The 20,755-nt window shown below is 39.2% G+C and overlaps 1 protein-coding gene across 1 annotated transcript in view; it reads right to left on the bottom strand.

The window, feature by feature from the left end:
* EMB2410 (embryo defective 2410) overlaps positions 1-20,755 on the bottom strand; it is a 541,348-nt gene that overhangs the window by 65,144 nt on the left and 455,449 nt on the right. Inside the window, exon 18 of the mRNA XM_089441428.1 lies at positions 178-458. Coding sequence (XP_089297554.1) covers positions 178-458 — 281 coding nt within the window. The remainder of the gene's footprint in view (positions 1-177; positions 459-20,755) is intronic.

Raw genomic sequence — 20,755 nt, forward strand, 5'->3', positions numbered from 1 at the left:
AACTTCTTCCTCAAAATCAGTCAGTAAAATGTATGCATTGCAGGATAAAAAGTGTCATTTATAACTTATAAAAGGCTAAGATTGTTACAGACATGGCTGTCTAAGAATGTACCCATTGTTTTGCAAAAGTTATTCTTTGTACTGAATAAAATGAAAAAGACTAAAATGGTGCCTTACCTGAATATGTTTTTGGCTCGCACCTCCAGGCTCTCTGACTTCATCTCAATCTTATCTACCAAAGAAATTTTGCTTGTTCTGAGAGGCAAATTCCCTTTGACTAATAAGCGTCCCTTTCTACCAACTCGTCCTTCCAACCCATTAATTGATAACTGATTACTCCTCACATTAATTGTGCCTCCAAAATTTGAAAGTGGTGTTGGAAGCACTGGTGAATATACAGATGCCCTATGAAATGTTGCAGCTCCATCAAATAAGGGCTGATCTACAGTTCCTCTGATCTGCATAAACATTCATTGCACATCAGTCTGACACCAACCTAGGTTAAAACATTTAATCACATAACCAAATAAAAGTGTCTGTAGTATATACTAACATTTACAGCCCAAGTGCCAACTGGGGCATCTACACACTCTCATGATACGTATTATACTATTATGGTATATACTATATAATCATCTCTTCTTAAGAACCTCAAAAAGAGCTTTTGGAAAGCCCCTTGTCCAAAGTCCATGTATCACAAAAGAAGAGCAGAGCAGAACAAAATATAGAAATGGAATATAAAAGACTTCAAAATGGAACATACATACCAGAAGTCTAAAATATAACTCAATCTACATGAAACATGCAACACAGAGAATATCAGTTATATTATAACTCAGAGCTTTGTAGTCCTGTTAGCATAAATTTTTACGCCTTGAAAAGTAATATAAACTTTAAAAATCAGCGAACATATAAGGGAATTTGCCAAATGTGTCACTGGAAAATCCTCCTCCCCATTTAGGTTGGTGCTTGCCAACCTCAGGGCGTGCCCTGGCGAGCGTGCCTGCTGTCCAGACCTGTAAATCTGCAATAGATGACTAAAACAACAGCGTGTTTAAGGCTGTTTGACCAGCAAGTTAGTGGCCAAACAGTTATAGAAAAATTTGTAAAAAATATGTGGAACAGTCACTCACAAATCAGCCTCTAAAGTGAAAAGATGACGTAATAAAGAAAGCATATCTAACTTCTAAGTGCTAAATTGCCCAAATAAATACCTCTGAACTCTTAATAATTTGTGCAAGATAACATTGAATCAAAACAAACCGAAGTGAACGAACCAAAAGTGAGTTTTATTCCACAATGGCCAAAAGGTTTGCTGCACCAAGATGACTATTACAAAACTTGAGACAGCGATATGAAGATAAGAAGTATCAAGAGCTAGAGAGAGAGAGAGAGAGAGAGAAGAATAATGGAGAAATGAGAGTTAGGCCCTTGCTCTTGCTCAAGACAATTTGAGTTGGAAAGTTGACCTTTCACTTGCTTAAATAATAATTCTCTTCACTAATTTGACCCAAGATTAGGAAAGGTCAAATGGGTATTGCTGGCCCTTAGTTTGTTGGAAATCAAGAGGCTTTCAACTTATTATTAGATTTCCGTTACATGATAATTACTTGTGTGACTGTTAGCAGTTTTATTATTATGTTTTCTTTCTATCATCAAGCAATTACCATAAACATGAAGATCTCAGAAGACAATAGAACACAAAATATAGGCTCCAAGCCAAATCAAAACCCCTCCAAGGGGAAAACCCAGAAAATCTCTTCTTATAGAATCAAATCAAATGACATATCCAAGACCCATGATCATAGAAATTCCCACCTCTAGATGTCAAGCCAAAGTTCCTTCCAACAGATTCATTGGCAAGAGACCAGCAACAAGAGGTGTTGACCACTACGTGTCAACTACCCATAGCAGTACACCCCCTTTTTCACAAAAGGGATAGAGCTTGATTGACGTGTTCGTGCCATTCGACAGTCATCGTCGACCTGATCATGTTATGTTGTAAATCCACTCTGCATGTATAAATTGTAAATAATCTTAGCAGAGTTGAGTCATGTATGTAAATTGCCTAAGTGGACCTAATTTTCTAGTGATAATCTACGTTCCGGAAGGTTTTTTTGTCTCACCGATCCATGATCAGCAGAGTTTTCCTTCAGCCTAACCCCAAAGTCGGAATGAATTTTGTCATTAGAATCTTAAGAGAATCCTAGTGTGTTGATCTGCTAGATTATATTTGGTTGCAGAACTGGGTGGTCCATGAGGGTCTATGTCAAATGGGTTTTACCCCTTGAGATGTAAAATTGTAAAAAAATCATGATGTAAAGTGTCTTGAGGGTTAGAAAATGTTTTAATCCCCTCATAAGTCCTAAGTCCTAGGTCCTAGATAATTTTTCCAAAGGCTAAGTTCGAGGATCCATTTAAAAATAAAAATTAAAAATTGAAAAAAATAATAAAAGATATAAATAATAGAAAATTAAAAATTAATAAATAAATAAATAAATAAAATTAAAAAATAGAATAAAATAATAATAAGTCAAAAATTTTGAGAAAATAAATGCAAAGTTTTAATTTTTTAATATATTAAAATGCATTTAAAATTTCGACGGATGAGATTAAAAGGGATTTTGATCCTCATCGACGGTCGAGATCATTTTGACATGGATCACTCGAACTAGCCGTTGGGAAGTTTTCCTTTAAATAGGGTGTTAGGAGTCATTTGAGATCAGATTGGATTTAAGAGTCTGGTGTTAAAGAAAGCTCCCTTGTAGTCATTTTTTGTGCAATAAAGAAAGACTTTGGGGTTTAAAAATCTTGCTGGTGTTACTCTTCTGGAAATGCTGTAAGATCTTTTATTTTTCTGCATAATTTTATTTTCAGTCATCAATAATAGCTTGATGAAGATTGATTCAGGCACAGGTATCTTGTCTGATCTCTGGGGTTTGAATGATAGTTTAGATTTTGAAATATAATGGCAGGTATCTCCATTTGATCTGGATTTCACTATTGTTTTTTCCCTCTATGTTAATGGTTGATTTTAAGCTGTGCAGGAAATCTTAGTTTTGAATTTACCGGGCGTTAGGAGAAGTTCTCGGCTGAATCAGCCAACTCCCGGATTGTGTTTTCTGAAAGAGTCCAGCCAATTTTTAATCCCGGGCTTATCATCTGAAATTTTTTATGAATGCATGCAGGGTTTTTCTGAATCATTTCACATTAAATTAAAATTCTGAAAATATTTATGTGGCATAACGAGAAATCTGGCTAATTTAGAGCCTGCAGTTTGTGAATATTGTAATTATTTAGTTAGGGTTTTCAGTTTCGTTTCTTGCACATATTATTTTTCGATTTTCAGTTCTTTGCCATTGCAGGTTGCAGATCTGAAGGTGAGCTTTAATCTTGAAGCCAGATCTAGGCCCTGGAGGGTAAGATCTGGCCTCAGAATCAGTTTTCTGCATGGGCATAGTTCTGCTGTTTGGAGTTTCATTTGCGTTGCAAGAAAAGAATTTTATTGTGAAGTGGGTTTCTCTGCACTTACGTCCAGCCATCCTCATCGTTTCACTAATCCTATCGTTGCCCAACCTAAAGAAGTTAATAAAAAAAAAACAACGTATTATCTCAGTTGCCCATGTGCTGGCCATTATACACATAGCTCAATCCACCTCCACGCAAGCTATTGCCTCTCCTTTTCACGTTTCTGTTGTAGCTGCCCTCCTCACATCCAGTCATTCGGCCGTTGTCATCGCAACACCCTCATCCTTCCCCTGTCCACCATCGAATCCGTATCCAAACGCAGTTTCATCGTTGCCATTGCTCCTTTTCCCAGCTCCCATCTCTGCGCTACAGCCTTTCCATCGTAGCCGCCTTCTCAAATTACCCAAGCGCTGCCATAAACTGCTGCGCGCAGCCTCCATCTGTGTGTTGTCCCCTCTGCCAATTTGCATCAGTGACTCATTTCCATCCAGTGAGTTTCCCTCTCTTCTGCTGCTCGAAAACCTTGCTGCCATTTCTTCCAGGCCTGCAGATTTTTTCACACGCAACCGCAACCGCTTCTGTGAGTTCTCCACATCTTTACGCCGACCTGCAATCATTCCTCTGTCTTGGCAGCCATATCCACGTAGCCGATTCCACCTGTGTATGTTTTTTTTTATCTCAACCGCATACCTGCGCACAACAACATACGACAGATATTTCGATTTTCTTTTACATAAGCATATTATTAGGGTTAGTATAAATGTTTTGGTCTTGTTTAAATTTTTACGTTAGTTCATTTTAATTCAGATTTTCATTTCGATTATTTTTGGTTAGGTCTTAGTTTTAGATCTTAGATTAATTTAAATTTAGTTCATTTCATTTTGACTCTTAAAAGATATATAAAATATAAAAAAATAAAAAAGCTTAAAAATCTTTCCTTCAGGTTTCATTTTTCTAGTTTTGTTTACTTTTCATTTCATTTAGATTTAAACTTTTTTAACTTAAAAAATAAATAAATAAATAAATAAAAGGCATAAAAAGTTTTCTTTTAATTAAAATTAGATTTTAGTTTTATTTAGATTGTAGATTTATTTGGCTTTTGTTTGAATTTTGAATTTAATAATATTTTTAAAAAAATATATATATAAAAAGATAAAAATCCCAAAAGCATAAAAAATAATCTTTAAGCCTTTTTTATTTTGTTCTATAGTTTAAATTTTTATTTAGATTTAAGTTACTTTTACTTAGAATCTAGTTTTTGTTTAGCTTATTTTTGTTTTATTTGAAAATATAAAAATATTTTGGAAATATTTTGCCAAATTCAGTCTTGGCTTAAGGCTTTGTCATGTTTGCGATATATCTTTTCTGCTGAGGCTAAAATTTTGATGTGGGATTAATATTTATCATTTTTATGTGGTTAAACATGCTTAAATGTTCATTTTGAAGATTAGCTATATGAAAGTGATAACTGGTTAGCATTTAAAATTACGTGGTTATTTAAAGCATTTAATCTTTCGTATTGTAATCACTGGAATATCATTGAGCCATTGAGCATTTATCGATTATCTCGCATTTGGTAAAAGTTAACCTTTGATGGTAAATGATTGTTAATGAGTTCATATTTCTGCAAGCATTTGATAAATAATCATTCAGTCATTAACTCCATAAGGCACTAGTCTATTAACTTAATAAAACCAAATAAGTGCTTGTTTTCCCTCGTGTCTCCCAACCCAACTGGTCCACAGTTGGTCATGCATTGTCCCATAGGGTCTACCCCCCTTAGCTGCGGGAGACAGGCTTAAGCAGAGAGATCGGGGATCATGGTGACAGCCCCCGATCTGAGCGTTGTCGTGACAATCTGTGCGACAACAAGAGGTAAACCAAGATAGACCTTCCTCAAACCCTAGCGTCTCTCTTTCAAATTTTCGTCCTCCTCTTCTTCTTTGCCCTTCTCTTCGATACTTCAAACCAAAAATCCATCCAAGCATGTGTTCAAATGAGCTCCATCCTCCCTCTATTTATATAGATTCGATGGGTGTGGATAAATATGTCCATTTGGGCAAGGCCGATCTGTCACATAGGCTGACTTGGCATCTAGAGGGGTTTTTGTCCCAAAAATTACTTTTCGTTTCCATTTTCTTTTGCAATAGATCCAAAATAGGACTTTGACTCTTTCACTCAAAAACCTAAAAGCGCGAATAACATGCTTATCTAGAGAATAAAAATAATTTTCCTTGATCCTTTTCTTTTGCTTTTTACATAAAATACAAATTGATACAAATTATGAAGACCAAAACTAGTTACATTCTCCAACACTCCCTCTTAACTAGGGGGGTATTCATAATTGTACCTAGTACTAGGATATTCTCAAACTGAAATATTCTCATAAGAAGAGTCACATTGGCAATCCATTTGTAAGCATCAACATCATATCATCATAACTAGCATTGTCAACATAGCAAGGCCTTGACTAACAAGCTCTATCTCTCCATAAGATTAGAGCACAATGCTGGGAGGATTTACGTGGGACACCACACTACCTCTCAAGGCATATACCCCATCCAGATGTTCACAAGGTTTGTCCTTCTAGGACTATTCTTATCTTGGATTCCCAATCCTCAAAGAATATCAGTCCTCTTCGACCACTCTTGTTTTGGATACCTTCTCCAATCCTCAAAGAGTGTCAGTCCATGAGACCACTTCCTTATCTTGGATTCCAAATCCTCAAGGAGTACCATTCTCAGATGCATACCCAATCCTTCGAGCCCCATTCTCTCTCCATGTCCTTCACTAGATGTATGGTTGTTAGTCCTAGCCTAGTGAATCACACATGAAGTAGAGAATCATGTCCATCATTACAACCTCAACTAAGGAGGATATACTCATTCCCCCACACACAAAGGGAATATATTCAAGCTCCCTCTCAACTAGGGAGATATGTCCAACATCCGCTACTAGTTCTTCATGGACATAGTTGCATAATTCCTTCTTTCCTTGGTATCTCTTCCTTCAATCTAGTGAAAGGGTTCAGGCCATCAACCTTGGATATCACTTTCCTTTCTTTATCATCAAAGAAGGCATTATATTTATCTTTATCAAACTTCAAGCCAATCATAGCTTCCTCTTAAAGTGATCTTCATTGTATGAACTTGAACTTCAGGTTATCTTCTCGCACTACTACCTTTCAATTCCAAGAGGAAAACATCTTGACTTCATAATTACCAAATATCATATGTTGAGCTTGTCTCAACATCCTTCACATATTCCCGCAATATCCTTCCAGGTAGCAAAACAATATGTGAACTAGATAACCAATAGCCTAAATATTAGACTTACCTCATCATGATAACCTTCTCATCAAAGCATCAATTTTCTTGAGTTCTTCAAGATCAACATCCTTTCGCATGATCCATCTCCAAATGAATCTTTCTTCATGCATTTGTTTTAATCAGAGTGCCCTTGGATCAAACTTGAATTCCAAGTTACAATATCTTTGTAGGAGTTGTCATTATTAACTCCCTTCCTTTCTTTCGGAGACTATACTTGATGTTGATCAACATTACTATATGCCATGTAATTTTGTGAGAGTATTGATCTCCATTCATTCCAAAGAATGTCAAACTTCTTTTGAGCATCATGCAACCACATGGAAGACATACCAAGCACATTAATAATCAATTCTTCCTTCATGATCCTTGTTACCACTCAAACTAGTAGGGGTCCAAGGAGGGGATCCTATAGAGCAACTACTAGGTCAAGTGGCAACAGTGGAGCAATAGCCCACTGTCACCTCAGCTAAAGCTCCCTGCTCTTTACGGACTTTCACCAATGGGAGGAGACCCAGTATGAGAGGAATCACAAGCATGGATAGATCAATGACAGGATGAGAACTGCTTCTTAAAGCCTATTCACAAGAGAGGCTCAGATAAATGGATAACTTTCTTTAGAAGCAAAGTGATTGGCTCCCTAGGGAGGGCTGCTGGATACCTAGACCCAGGTATGGAGAATATCCCTTGACAAGAGGTATCCTAGACCTAAGTATCGCTAAAAGGAAAGGTTTCTTTGTAATCCTTGTGCAATTTGAATCACAAAGTTGCAAGACCACAACGAAGACAAGTGGACCCAAACTAGGTCAGGGTATGGAGTTAATCAACAATAGAGGAGAATAGTATCAAAGGACTAATTTTCCCTTGGAATTCAAGTGCAATGATCCAAGTGAGCACACTAACCCACGACAACCTAGGGAGAAGAATGATCTGTGAGCTAGGGGTTGCATTTCTCGTGATATGTGGTATGCCACATAAGTCCTCCTGGCCGCAATCTCATAGTGTATAAGTTGAATAACTTCAAGAACCAAAGGCAATAAACCAATCATTGACTTCACAACTAGGTAGGACCATATGCACAAAGCTAATCATTGACTTCAATTTTTAGTAGAGCTTAAGGCAAAGCATGTTATTAAAAACAAAAATAATAATCAGTGAAACATGAATCTCCGATCGCTCGCGATTAATCACGAGTCAAACTCTGCTCTTCCCTCAAACGATCTGATTCAACTCTAGGCGAGTCAAACTTGCACGAACCAAGTTTGACTTGTGGTCAACGCGATTTTGACTAGTGACTCATTGATTAATTGCGATTTATGGGACTACGGCTATTTCAACCCTCAACTCGGCGAGCACAGGTTTAACTTTTAGGGTTCCCACATTTTTCGCTTCATAGTTTAGTTAAGTTAAAAATTAAAAGTTGGTCCATAATTGACTTCACTGTTCAGGGCTACAACTCATAAGTCGAGAAGGTAATAGAGTCATGGTTTCAGTTTCAATTTACCCAACGTAATAGAGTCGTAGTGTAATAGAGGCGTAGTGTGTAGTGTGCTCCAATGTAGCTTCAACGTGTGCTCTGTCAAAGATTTCAATAGAAAACCATTATCATATCATTTTAGCAACAATCAAGAGATTTCAATCACTGCTTTTACACTGATTGGTACGCAGTATTTTATAAACTTCTAGAAGTAGATGCTTCTGGTCTATGTAGTCACACGTTAGGAGTGAGGACCCAGTACTTTGGATCATGTTTGGACTGATAACATATATGAAATACTTATTCAATCATGATATTTTGGAAATTTATTGTGATTATGCATTGTTTGGACATGGCTTTATTGAATATCAATGAAAAATGTTTTTTCTTAATTCAATATATGTGTATATCTTAATTTATTGGGTTCACCAATTTTTCCCGATTTTTCCCCGATCCGATTAAAACTCTTCGCTCTTTTGCCTCGCCGATTTATTGTTGATTCCGAGTCTGGTTACATTGATAATAATAATAACAATAATTAAATATTTCAAAATAATTAAAGACCCTAAAGTTTCCTCCAATGTTCATTTGTGAAGCCCCTCTTTAGCACACACATAAGCCTATAAAATAAGACTTTATAACTCACCTCAATACATAACTTCAATTAATAATCTCAAGACAGTCTTTTTTGAAAATTTCAATGATCTAAGGTAGAAGAGATTCGAAGTAGGGCAATATCTCAACTTCAAGGTAAGTGCTTTTCGATGTATTTATGTTTCGTACTAGTTAGGGCTCTCCACAAGGGTTAGGCCACAAGCTCTTTTTTTTGTTCAAGACTAGCAATGGCCAGTTAGGTTTGAGGCATGTCCTTTTTGGCATCACAATTTTTGTGTTCTAATTTTGGTATTTGGTGTTTCGCTTGCTTTTAGACAGAAGTAGGTTTACTGTTATATACCTTCAGTCCTCAATTAGGGCACAAAATCTAGGCCAACGAAGTTCTAAATTTGGCCCTCTATCTTGAAGCATATCTCTTCATTATTTGTGCAACGGATACCATTTGTTAAGTAGATCAAGAACTCAATTTGTGTAATATGCCCTTCGGAATATTATACAGAATTTGCAGAAAACTAATTCAACCAAAATTTCTCCATAAAATTACCATTCAATTTACAGAAGATTGCCATGTAACATAGAACAAGAGAATGCATGCAATTCAATCATCCAATGAGCAGAAATAATCTCAACTTTTATTATAATATATAAACTAGGGTTTTACATGTTCAAATAACAAAAATAGCCGATATAGCTTGAGAGAGAACTGGCCTCAAGAATCTGCTCCAATGCTGCACAAACCCTCCACCAAAATTGAACTGAACTGCCACTGTTAAGTTCTCCTATGAATTTTGAGTGAATTCACCAAGGGAGATGGACACTCGCCCAATCTCACTAAATCCCCCGAAGGTTTTCTTCCTGGAGCTACCAAGGAAGTAGAGAACCGGGTTCCCAACCTCTCATACAAGAAGAAATATCAAATCCAAGATGTCCTCTAATGGCCTCTTCCTCCTCTTTTTATAGATTTGATGGACCCCTCTAGAAGCTCCTATTGTATTATTATTTTAATCATTGAGCACATTTCCCTTAATTAAAATATTCTTTTTAATGTGGGAAAACGGTAAATTGGCAACCATGCTTCCTCAAGCCTCCAACAATCACTTCTATCCATCCCATCATGTAGATCTTCTCGTTCCGATTCCAAAAGCTATTACACTAAGGTGTTCTGCCAAATATTTCTCCTGAAATGCCACCTTAAGCGTAATTAATTGAGTCAGACCCATTCATAACTCAGTTTTTTGAAAGTTGTCGGAATGCAACAGAACGAAAGGCAAATTGTGCTGATGATGGAATATACCAAGTGAATTCTATTAGACCTCATAAAAGCTCCTCAAAACCCCATGAAACACCTCCAGAGGCCCTTGGGCCCGCTGATGAAGTGAACATGTACCTGTGACCTATCTACCCCAACCCTGAAAGATAGGGTCTTCCCAAAAAGGAGAATCAATCATCTCCAATTCTTCCTTTTCATGCAAGGGAAAGTGATAATTCTCCTTCCCAAGGGTACTGATGGATATGTCTTCATAAATAATGCTCAGGAGAAAGGGAGGGACGCTCTCAGCCTCATCCTCATTGTCGGTGTCTAAATGGGAGCACAGTCAAATTGAGCGCCAACAACTTGCCATTTCTCTTTTGCAATATGGAAATAATCTCCAATATCATCTACTAAGGGGCTAATGGCATCACCTTCCTCAAGGTTCTCAAAAGGAGAATCATCAAAAGTATTATCTTTGAGAAAGGTAAGGTTAGTCTCAACTTCACTTTCCCTAGACTCATTCTTCCCAACACATGTGACCTCAAAATCATCCTTTTCATCATATGGACCCAAGGAGGACTCATCTTCTTGCTCATCACTTAGATTCTCAATGTCTTGATGATTTTCAATGAAGGCTTCCTCTTGGATGCTTAATGCAGGGTGTAATTGAAAATGTCTAAGAAATCCATAACCGAACTCTTCAATGGATGAGATGCTCCTAGGTTCATGATCATGTGGCCATGAGTTATGACCACCAAGAGATCCCATGAATAATAACATAAGGACGTCTTGGTGAACAATCTTTTCTCTTGAAGCATGTGCATTAAATCTTTCTACATGGTCAATTGTGGAGAGTGGCTCACCATCAAACATGGGCACCCCACGTACCATACTTCCCGCGACATGATTAGGATGCCCAGGGATGCTAACAATGTCGAAAGCGGGAAATTTATCAAAGAAATACAACCTATTTGAGATATACATGAAAAATATATAGGAGTCGCCAGGTTGAATTTAAAGATGCCTAGAAAAATGCTTGCTACACCCTACAAGCACTGTCCTTAAAGTTTGATGAAGAACTAGGGCTTCATTCTTCTAATGGAGTCGCCAACAATGTTATGGCAATGTGTCGTATGGGGAACAAACACACATTTTGTGTCCCCGGCAACAACACCAAAATGTCACTGCTCAAACTAGCAAGGGTCCTAGGAGGGAATCCTAAAGCTCCCTACTCTTTACGGACTTTCACCGATGGGAGGAGATCCGATATGATAAGGATCACAAACATCAATAGATCAAAGATAGGATGAAGGGTGATCCTATAAGCCTATTCACAAGAGAGGCTCAAGATTGTGGCTTGCTTGTCTGGGAAGACGAGATGGAAGGCTCTCTACGAAGGGCTTGGGGAGAATTTCAACGGTTAGATTTTGGGTATGTGTCTTATAAAAGAGATCCCTAAGCCCTAGAATTTGTTATGAAATAAAAATTCATAAAAACTAAATATCTAAATATTATTCAATTAAATAAAATCAATAAAACATAAATAATTAATTAGCAAATTATTAAAGTAGACTTAGTTAAATTGAAGAGACATTAGTCCCAAAGGACATGTCTCTTTATTTTGGGCATGGCCAGTCAACTCCTATTAAAGGAGCACTGCCACGGCCATGTAAATCATCCAATTAATTAATAAAACATTATATATTACATTTCAATGAATTTGGAAATTATAGCCTGAGCGCACAGTTTTCCTTTTATACTCTAGTGGTATTGGAGCAAGTTTGTCTTGCCTAGTCGACACCAAGCTACCCTGCGGGTTGTCGCCCCTGTCAGCCTTCTGTTTTCCTTCACTCCACTTCGTTTCGCTGACCTCGTCTCTCACTGTTCGTTGACATCGACTCTCGCTGTTCATTGTCACCGCTCCACCGTTGCCATCTGATCCCTCGCTCGAGCCCTATCATCACCCCTGCTCTCCGTGTCCTTTGTCAATCCTTTCATCGTTGTTGTTCTGAGTTTCATTGTCGAGCCTTGCTGTCACCCCTTGTTGGAATTTCTAAGTCTAACTACTAGAAATCCTTTCTATACTTTCTGATTTATTTCTTCCTACTTGTTCTATTAATTAACAAGTTATTTACCATGTAAATACTTAAAATAAATACAAGTATAGTCTCAACACATACAGATCATCAACTGAAGGAAAAACAAGCACACAAGTGACACCATTATTTTTGGAATAATGTCCCCAGAAAAAACCAATGCGGGAAAACGGTGCAGCAATTTGAGGGTTTCATTATTAAGCAGTTTCAGAATACAATTTGGGTGCCAAAAATGGCTCACTCAACAGAGAATGCCCTCAACAGTAGTACCTTCCAGTCGGAGATAGATATCAGCCCTATTCTGCCCCACGAAATCTCCTAGCATCAACCTCTAGGGTCTACATCAGCGTTTTTGGCCCACTGTCAGCCTCTCGGGGTTCTGCGTCAGCCTCTGGAGTCTTTGGTTCTCCCATGCTGGCCCTCCTCAGGCCTTGCGAAGCTCCTGGCTGCCTCTGCGTGGCCTTTGGCTGCTTCCGTGTGGCCTCCAGCTGGCTTTGCGTCAATCCTCTCTCAGCTTCTGTGATGATGTGCCCGGTACTATCACTGCCTCTCTGCTACTGCATTCACTGCCCCTCAACTGCAACTCTGATCACTCCTTTGATTTCCTCAGCAAGCCCTGCTCCAAAAAATCGAATTCTTTATCAACTTAGTGCATTCTCCAAGTGACCCTCAAGCCTCCTCTTATACTTTTCTCGTTGACATTTCAATGGCTGAGATTAAGTTCCTAATAAATTGGTAAGATTAGATCTCTCTTGATCCATGACTTTTGGACCATTCTAACTCAGTTTTATATTAATTCACATTAATATTTTATTTTCTCTAAGTTTAGACTTAGGGACTCCGTTAAAAATAATAATTATTTTAATATCTCCCAAACTAGTTGGATTCTGCCCAATCCATTTCTGGGTCTTGGAGATCTCATGTGCTTTAGCCTCTTCACTAGTTTTTGTGGCTAGAGCGCAGCCGATGCTACCCCAAATCAACACTCCCTCTTAGCGAGGACTGTGCTCTAGCAATACTCCTCACTGAGCATCACCCTGATCATCCAACATCGGTCTTTGTGTTGATGCTAGAACTGTTGCCCAACATCCTCTGCAATGCTGCATCATGTATTGTTGCCCATGGCCCTATCACTGCCACTGCTTCATCTGCACTGCAACCCCTCTCGTCATGCTGCATCGTGTTGCCCATAGCATTGCCATTGCTAACTGCTGCACTGCAACTCAGTTACTGAGAAGTAAGTAACTGATCTCCCAACTCTAACATCTCTGTCAGGCTAGAAACACTCCTGATGCTGAACCTCCCTCTATCGCTGAAAACTGCTCCCTCTCTGACCTATGCGATGCTGCAACAACTCTATGCATCTCACACTGCTGCCTCATGCTGTCCTGGGACTCCTGCACGGTAGCTCCCTTTGTCGCTCCATCCGCATCCGTCTCTACTGACATTCGCCAGTCCCGCTACACCTCTTCAGGGCTCCCGTAGCAAGGTATAATCCAAGAGTGTTATAGCTCTGATCCCACTTGTTATAGCTTTGATACCACTTGTTATAGATCTAACCGAGAAATACTATAGATCTGATATGAAAATATAAGTCAATGCAAATAAACCCAGAAATAATATGAAATGATTTTTTATTGATCAAACCCTTAAAGATAGGGCAACACCATACATTCACTACTTAAGGAAGGAGAATACTCCACAAGCCATATGCCTGTTCATACAATAATCGTTGACTATATTCCTTCACATGGAGTCTCTAGCCTTTATATAGGCCTCATAAATACAATACCATGGGTCATTACTATGGTTCCCTCATACCATCAACTAATACCATGGGCCCATTACATTATTAATAAGTACTTGTGGTCCCTTACATGATATGGGTTAACCACCTTATTTATTAATATGGCCCATCCCATTTTATATTTTTGGATCAGATCAATAACAAGTGGTATTAGAGCTATAACAAGTGGTATCAGAGCACTTTCTTGGGCAAAAAAGTGGAGATTTTATTTTTTTTATTTTTTATATTTTTTATTTTTTATTTTTTTATTTTTTTATTTTTTTTTCCAGGATTTTGGGGGCGGCGAGTTGCAGATCAGATATGTATGTTTTGGTGCAAGATCTGCAAAATCTAATTGTAAATTTGGATTCTTTGTGAAAAATAGCCGATTTCAAAAAAAAATCGGTTGAATCGGAGTCCGGATGAAGGAGATATCGCTGATCTAAAAATCAGTGGGGTTGCAAACAATTTTTCAGGGCAGCGAATTTGCGGCGCAGATCTGGACGTCCTAGCACAAGATCTACAAAATCTAATTGCAGATTTGGATTCTTTGTGAAAAAATACCCAATTAGAAAAAAAAAATCAGTCGAATTGGAGTCCGGATGAGGGAGATATCGTTGATTTAAAATCAGCTCTTTTTTGCAGAAATTGTGGTGATGGCGGGAGAGTAGTAGTGCAGATCTGAAATTCCAGTGTCCGGATCAGGATTTCTATTACATGGGCAGATGCAGAATGGTTGTTCCATTTCCGAAAACAGGTCATAATACGAATTCTGAGCAATATTGACGCAATTGTGACCATTTCAAATTTTCGCCAATTTTTTGTGATGGCGGCCCTAGGTTAGAATTTCAGGGACTTGTATAAATTTGATGGCTCTCATCCAGCGAAATGGCTAGCACAAATGGAGAAATATTTTAGATTGAATTACATCATGGATGATGAGACTCAGTGGAGTGTGGAAATAATGTACTTGGACAATGAAAGACGGCAATGGTGGCAATAGCATCAACGTTGCTATCGAAGGCCCTTGACTTGGGACACATTCACAAAAGATCTTATGGAGCACTTTGACCGTAAAGCTAATCTTGTGAATAAGCTCAAACAGACAGACACACAGCCTAGCAAAGATTTTATAGAAAAGAAGGAAACCAAGGAACCTAAAGGGTTATTTTCTTCTGGTATCTCTTTATTGCAGGTTCATGGATCGATTCAGAAAGAGAAAATCATTGTTTCTATAAATCCTAGTTGCAAGCATAATTTCATCAATGTTATTTTGGCAAAAAAATTGCAAGTTCCTACAAAACACATTGAAAACACACAGGTGGATGATGAGGATGTTCAAGTGTATAAGGATTTGAAGATTTCTATGGATAAGTATGTGTTGCATGGTGATTTTTATACATCAAAGATGGATAATATGGATGTTGTTTTAGGATATTCTTGGATAGAATCTGTGGGTACTATAAATATTAACGTGCAGAAGAAATTCCTAAAGCTTTGGTATAAAAAGAAGAAAATTACATTACAGGATATTTCCATCAATAAACAAGTTGACGCAGAAAATGTTCCAGGGACTGACATATCACATGATGAGCAGTTGATGGTCGACAATCAAACACAAACAGAGGCTGAAGTAGAAAAGGTTACAGGTGCTGATACATCAGATGAGGGCTCAGTAGTGGAAGTAATATTGGAAGATAAGACACCACAGTAGGCACCACAACATAACAGTCAGGCTCAAGTAAGGGGTGAATTAAAGAAAAAGCCATCGTGGGTTAAAACTTCAACATATCATCACCCACATCACCCCACAAGACAACCATCAAGATGGAAACCAATTAGCCACATGGACAACAACCCCCGCAGGACAGATAGAGAGGATCGAAGATCCCCTACTACACATCAACACAGAAGAGCTACCATGGTCAACTTCCATCTCAAGCGAGCGAGGCACCAACGAGACCGAGGATTCACCTCTCTCTTGGATGGTTAGATGCACGTGCATGGTACCAGTGGACTACTCTTTTGAGTAGATCTTATTATTTGTGTTCTTCCCACATTTCGGGGACAAAACATGCTAAGGGGGGTGGAATTTTATATACCTAGGGGGGGTAATATGGGGTACCAAGGGAGGTACCCAAGGTAATAATGTAATAATGGGATGGGCCATAGTAATAAATAAGGTGGTTAATCCATATCATGTAAGGGACCACAAGTAGTTAGTAATAATGTAATGGGCCCATGGTATTAGTTTGATGGTATGACGGAACCATGTTAATGACCCATGGTATTGTATGTATGAGGCCTATATAGAGGCTAGAGACTACATGTAAAGGAAGATTGTGAAGGATTATTGTATGAACAGTCATATGGCTTGTGCAGTGCTCTCCTTTCTTAAGGAGTGAATGTATGGTGTTGCCCTACCTTAAGGGTTTGATATCAATAAAGAATCATTTCATATACTTTCTGGGTTCATTTGCATTATCTTATATTTTTGGATCAGATCTATAACAAAGAGGTTGGGTACCTTGAGGATTCTGCCCCTCATCGCCTGTAATCTGTCTGACTACAGTTTGATGTCTCCCCATTTCCTCTCAAGTGGCGTATGAGCACTCATGGCACACTCATCATCTGTCTCCACTTCTTTCTCTGCCCTTGTTGGCGCAGCCTTGGTCTCAGAGGCCTCTCCTTTGCTCTTCTTCCTCGGACACTGGCTCGCATAGTGACCTAGTTCCCCACAGTGAAAGCATTTGACCTTGGAGAGGTCCTTCTTCTGTTTCTTCTGCTTTCCCTCAGATGCAAGGTCAGCATCCTCCTCTTCCTCCTTCTTGATTCTGACCCCCTTGCTGTTGCTTCCCGCCTTGGTTAGCCTTCTGAACTCTTCTTGATGAAGAGCTGCCCACAGTTCCTCCCAATCTGGAAGGGTCGACCTGCCCAGTATGCTTTGGACAAATACCTCCCAATCCCCTGAGACTACATTCAATGCGGTCCTCACCATCATCTCCTCATCCGTCGTGGCCCTTGTGGAATTCAATTGATCCCGGATCTCCTTCAATCGACTGAGGAAGGTGTCTATCTGTTCTCCCTTCTGCATCTGGTATGACTGTAGTTGATTTTCCAGTAGCATCTTCCTATGCAAGGAAGTGCGCTGATACAATTTCGTCAAGGCCTCCCACATTGCATTTGTTGTGTCCTTTTCGGCAATATGTGGTACTACATGGTCCTTGACCTCGTCAAGAATGATCCTCTTGGCCCTCGCCATTGCCTCCTGGTACTTTTCGTTCTCATTTGGGTCAATTGTGATCACTATCGTGTTCAAGGCGAAGTGCTTGAGACGATTCCTGTCTAGAACGGACAAGATCCTGGCCTTCCAGACTACGAAGTTTGAGGCTCCATCCAATTTGTCCTAATCTCTCACCCTGTTCACTACCATTTCGCTACTCCTCTTCCAACTCTTCCGAGTCTCTCTAGTTCCCTCCTTGAATTTCTCAGTGACAATCCCTCTGAGCCTCGATTTCCCTCCTAGAAACCCCTCTGCCAATGTCGAGATGCCCCCACTCCGATCGTTAGTCCAATTGCACCACTACTCCGTATTTCTTGGCTAGAAATCCTTAGAAGCAACTCACTCCTCCTTGGTCTTGCTTTGTTAGGTATTGTTCTGACCATAGTACCCCACCAGCTTTACTCCGCAACTTACCCACAACCTCCTATGCCCCAGCAAACTAAAGCTTAGAGCCTCTAGGGTCTACGCAATCCCAGCACTAGCAAAATCCGCACCTCCGAGCCACAGGGATCAATCCTTCCTCACTGAGAAAGATGAGTAGGCACTGCGTAGGTCAGGTCTACTCCTCTCTGCCACTATGTTGATCCTCTTCCCGATTCGAACTGATGATGTAGGCACTGCGTCACCCCTTTCTTGTTGCTTTTCCGCTAGGAACAACTTCTGTCACTCGGGACAACTGTCTCTATTGTTGCTGCTCTACTCGGCTGATGCCCTCAGTTATCCTGTGATCTGCAACCACGCTCCGATACCATGTTGGAATTTCTAAGTCTAACTGTTAGAAATCCTTCCTGTACTCTAATTTATTTCTTCCTACTTGTTTTGTTAATTAACAAGTTATTTACCATGTAAATACTGAAAATAAATACAAGTACAGTCTCAACACATACAGATCATCAACTGTAGGAAAAACAAGCACACAAGTGACACCGTTATTTTTGGACTAACGTTCCCAGAAAAGCCCAATGAAGAAAAACCGGTGCAGCGATTTGAGGGTTTTATTATTAAGCAGTTTCAGAATACAATCTGGGTGCCAAAAGTGGCTCACCCAACAAAGAATGCCCTCGGCAGTAGTACCTCTCAGTCGGAGACAGATATCAGCCCCAATCTGCCCCACGAAATCTCCTAGCGTCAACCTCTAGGGTCTGCGTCAGCCTTTCTGGCCCAGCGTCAACCTCTCAGGGCTCTGCCTCAGCCTTTGGAGCCTCTATGTCTCCCATGTTGGCCCTCCTCAGGCACTGCGCAGAGCTCCTGGCTGTTTCTGCATGGCCTCTGGCTGCTTCTGCATGACCTCTAGTTGGCTTTGTGTCAATCCTATCCCGGTTTCTGCCCTGATGCTCCAGGTACTATCTTTGCCTCTCTACTACTGCATTCACTACTCCTCAGCTGCAACTCTGATCTCTCCTTCAATTTCCTCAGCAAGCCCTGACCCAGAAAATCGAATTCTTGATCAACTCGTTGTATTCTCCAAGTGACCCTCAAGACTCCTCTTATACTTTTCTCGTTGACATTTCAATGGCCGAGATTAAGTCCCTAATCAACGACTAAGATTAGATCTTGCTTGATCCATGACTTTTGGACCATTCTAACTCAGTTTTATATTAATTCACATTAATATTTTATTTTCCCTAAGTTTAGACTTAAAGACTCCATTAAAAATATTAATTATTTTAATATCTCCCAAACTGGTTAAATTCTGCCCAAACAATTTCTTGGTATTGGAGATCTCATGTGCTTTAGCCTCTCCACCAATTTTCGTGGCTAAAGCGCATCCGATGCTACCCCAAATCAACACCCCTGCTCTATGTGTCCTTTGTCACCCCATCCTCGTTGTTGTTCCAAGTTCCGCTGTTGGGCCCTGCCGTCACCCCTACTCTCTATGCCCTATGTCAGCTAACTCCATTGGTCGACACTGCAGTCTGATCATATCAACTGGCCTTATGTTGCTCGGGTTTCGAATCGGTTAAATGTTGCGAAGTTGGTTCAAGCTTATAAGTTCATAATAACTATTAACCATAATATAATTTAATTAAATTATTTCAAAATATATATATAATTAAAAAAAATGGGTCTACCAAGAAGAAAGAGAACAAAATGGGGAGCAGTAACAGTGACGAAATGAAAAAAAATGAAGAGGACATCAAGAAGTTAAATAAGTGCCTTGATAATGTGGAGACGTTAGTTAATAAAGAGGACCAAATGGCCAAAGATATTTCATATTTAAAAAACATGATGAGCCAGCATTTTGAAAAGGCTAAACCACCCTCAGCCATACAAAGTCCTTGAACACCAAAAGCCGAAAATTCTCCAAACCCTGGATTTTTGAGACACGAGCAGTCGAGAATACCGCAACTACACTTCCAAGGAAGCCAGTATTATACTAAGTCTTCTGAAAGGAACCATCTTAAAATTAAAAACGAATTACCTAAGTATGATGGTAAGGACCATAAAGGCATCGTAGTATGGGTAAATAAGATGGACGCCATTTTTTTAGCAAACCCACCACTCGGCGAGAAAGAAAGGGTCATGACAACATCCAACTACCTCGAAGTAGAAGCATATGATTGGTTTCTATGGTGGTCTTCCAAATGTACAGGTTGCCCGTTCAATTGGCAAAACTTTAAAAATGCCCTGCTGAAAAGATTTCATGATGAGGAAGAGGATGATGTATACGAGAGATTCGTTCACCTCAAACAGAAAGGAATGGTGAATGAATACACTCACAAATGGGAAGTGTTGGCAGTACGACAAAGAGGATTTTCAGATGAAGAACTATTAAAAATATATCGTTGTGGCCTTGAAGATTATGTTCGGGAAGAATTAAAATTACATAAACCCAAAACCATTGAAGATGCTAGACACGCAGCGATAATTATCGAACAAAAATATAAACTCCCTAAGGCACCATATGCTAGTAATGAGAAATCATACAGCTATTCCAAAGGGAAATCTAGTAAACCTTTGTCAGAAAACTCTGGCAAGTACGTTCCACCACCAATGCGCAATGGAGGAAGACAACAATCTAATGTTGAAAGGAAAAAGGATGGCAAGTGTTGGACATGCAGAGACAAGTATTTCTCAGGACACAAATGCACGACGCAAAAAAATTCCAATTGTGAAGCCAAACAAGAAAGAGTCTTCAGAAGATAGCTCCAACGAGGAAAACAATGAAGAGTATGACAACCCTAACCCAGAGTCAAAAGAGGATATGCCACGAATTTCTCTGGCAGCCATCACAGGGATAGCTCAACCACAGACACTAAAGTTTAAAGGCCATATCAAGAAATGAAACCTTATCATTATAATAGACTCAGGAAGTACACACAACTTCGTAGATGTCAATGTTGCAAAAAGACTGAACATTTTTGCTTACCCTGTAGCAGATTTAAAAGTTATGGTAGAAGATGGGAAACAAATAGATGGACTCGGCAAATGCCATAAAGTTAAGTTGCAGT

This window comes from Pinus tabuliformis, chromosome 9 (genome assembly GCF_031772625.1).
Source record: "Pinus tabuliformis cultivar Carrire ecotype Pingquan chromosome 9, CPIR1, whole genome shotgun sequence".
In the NCBI taxonomy this organism is placed as follows: Eukaryota; Viridiplantae; Streptophyta; class Pinopsida; order Pinales; family Pinaceae; genus Pinus; species Pinus tabuliformis.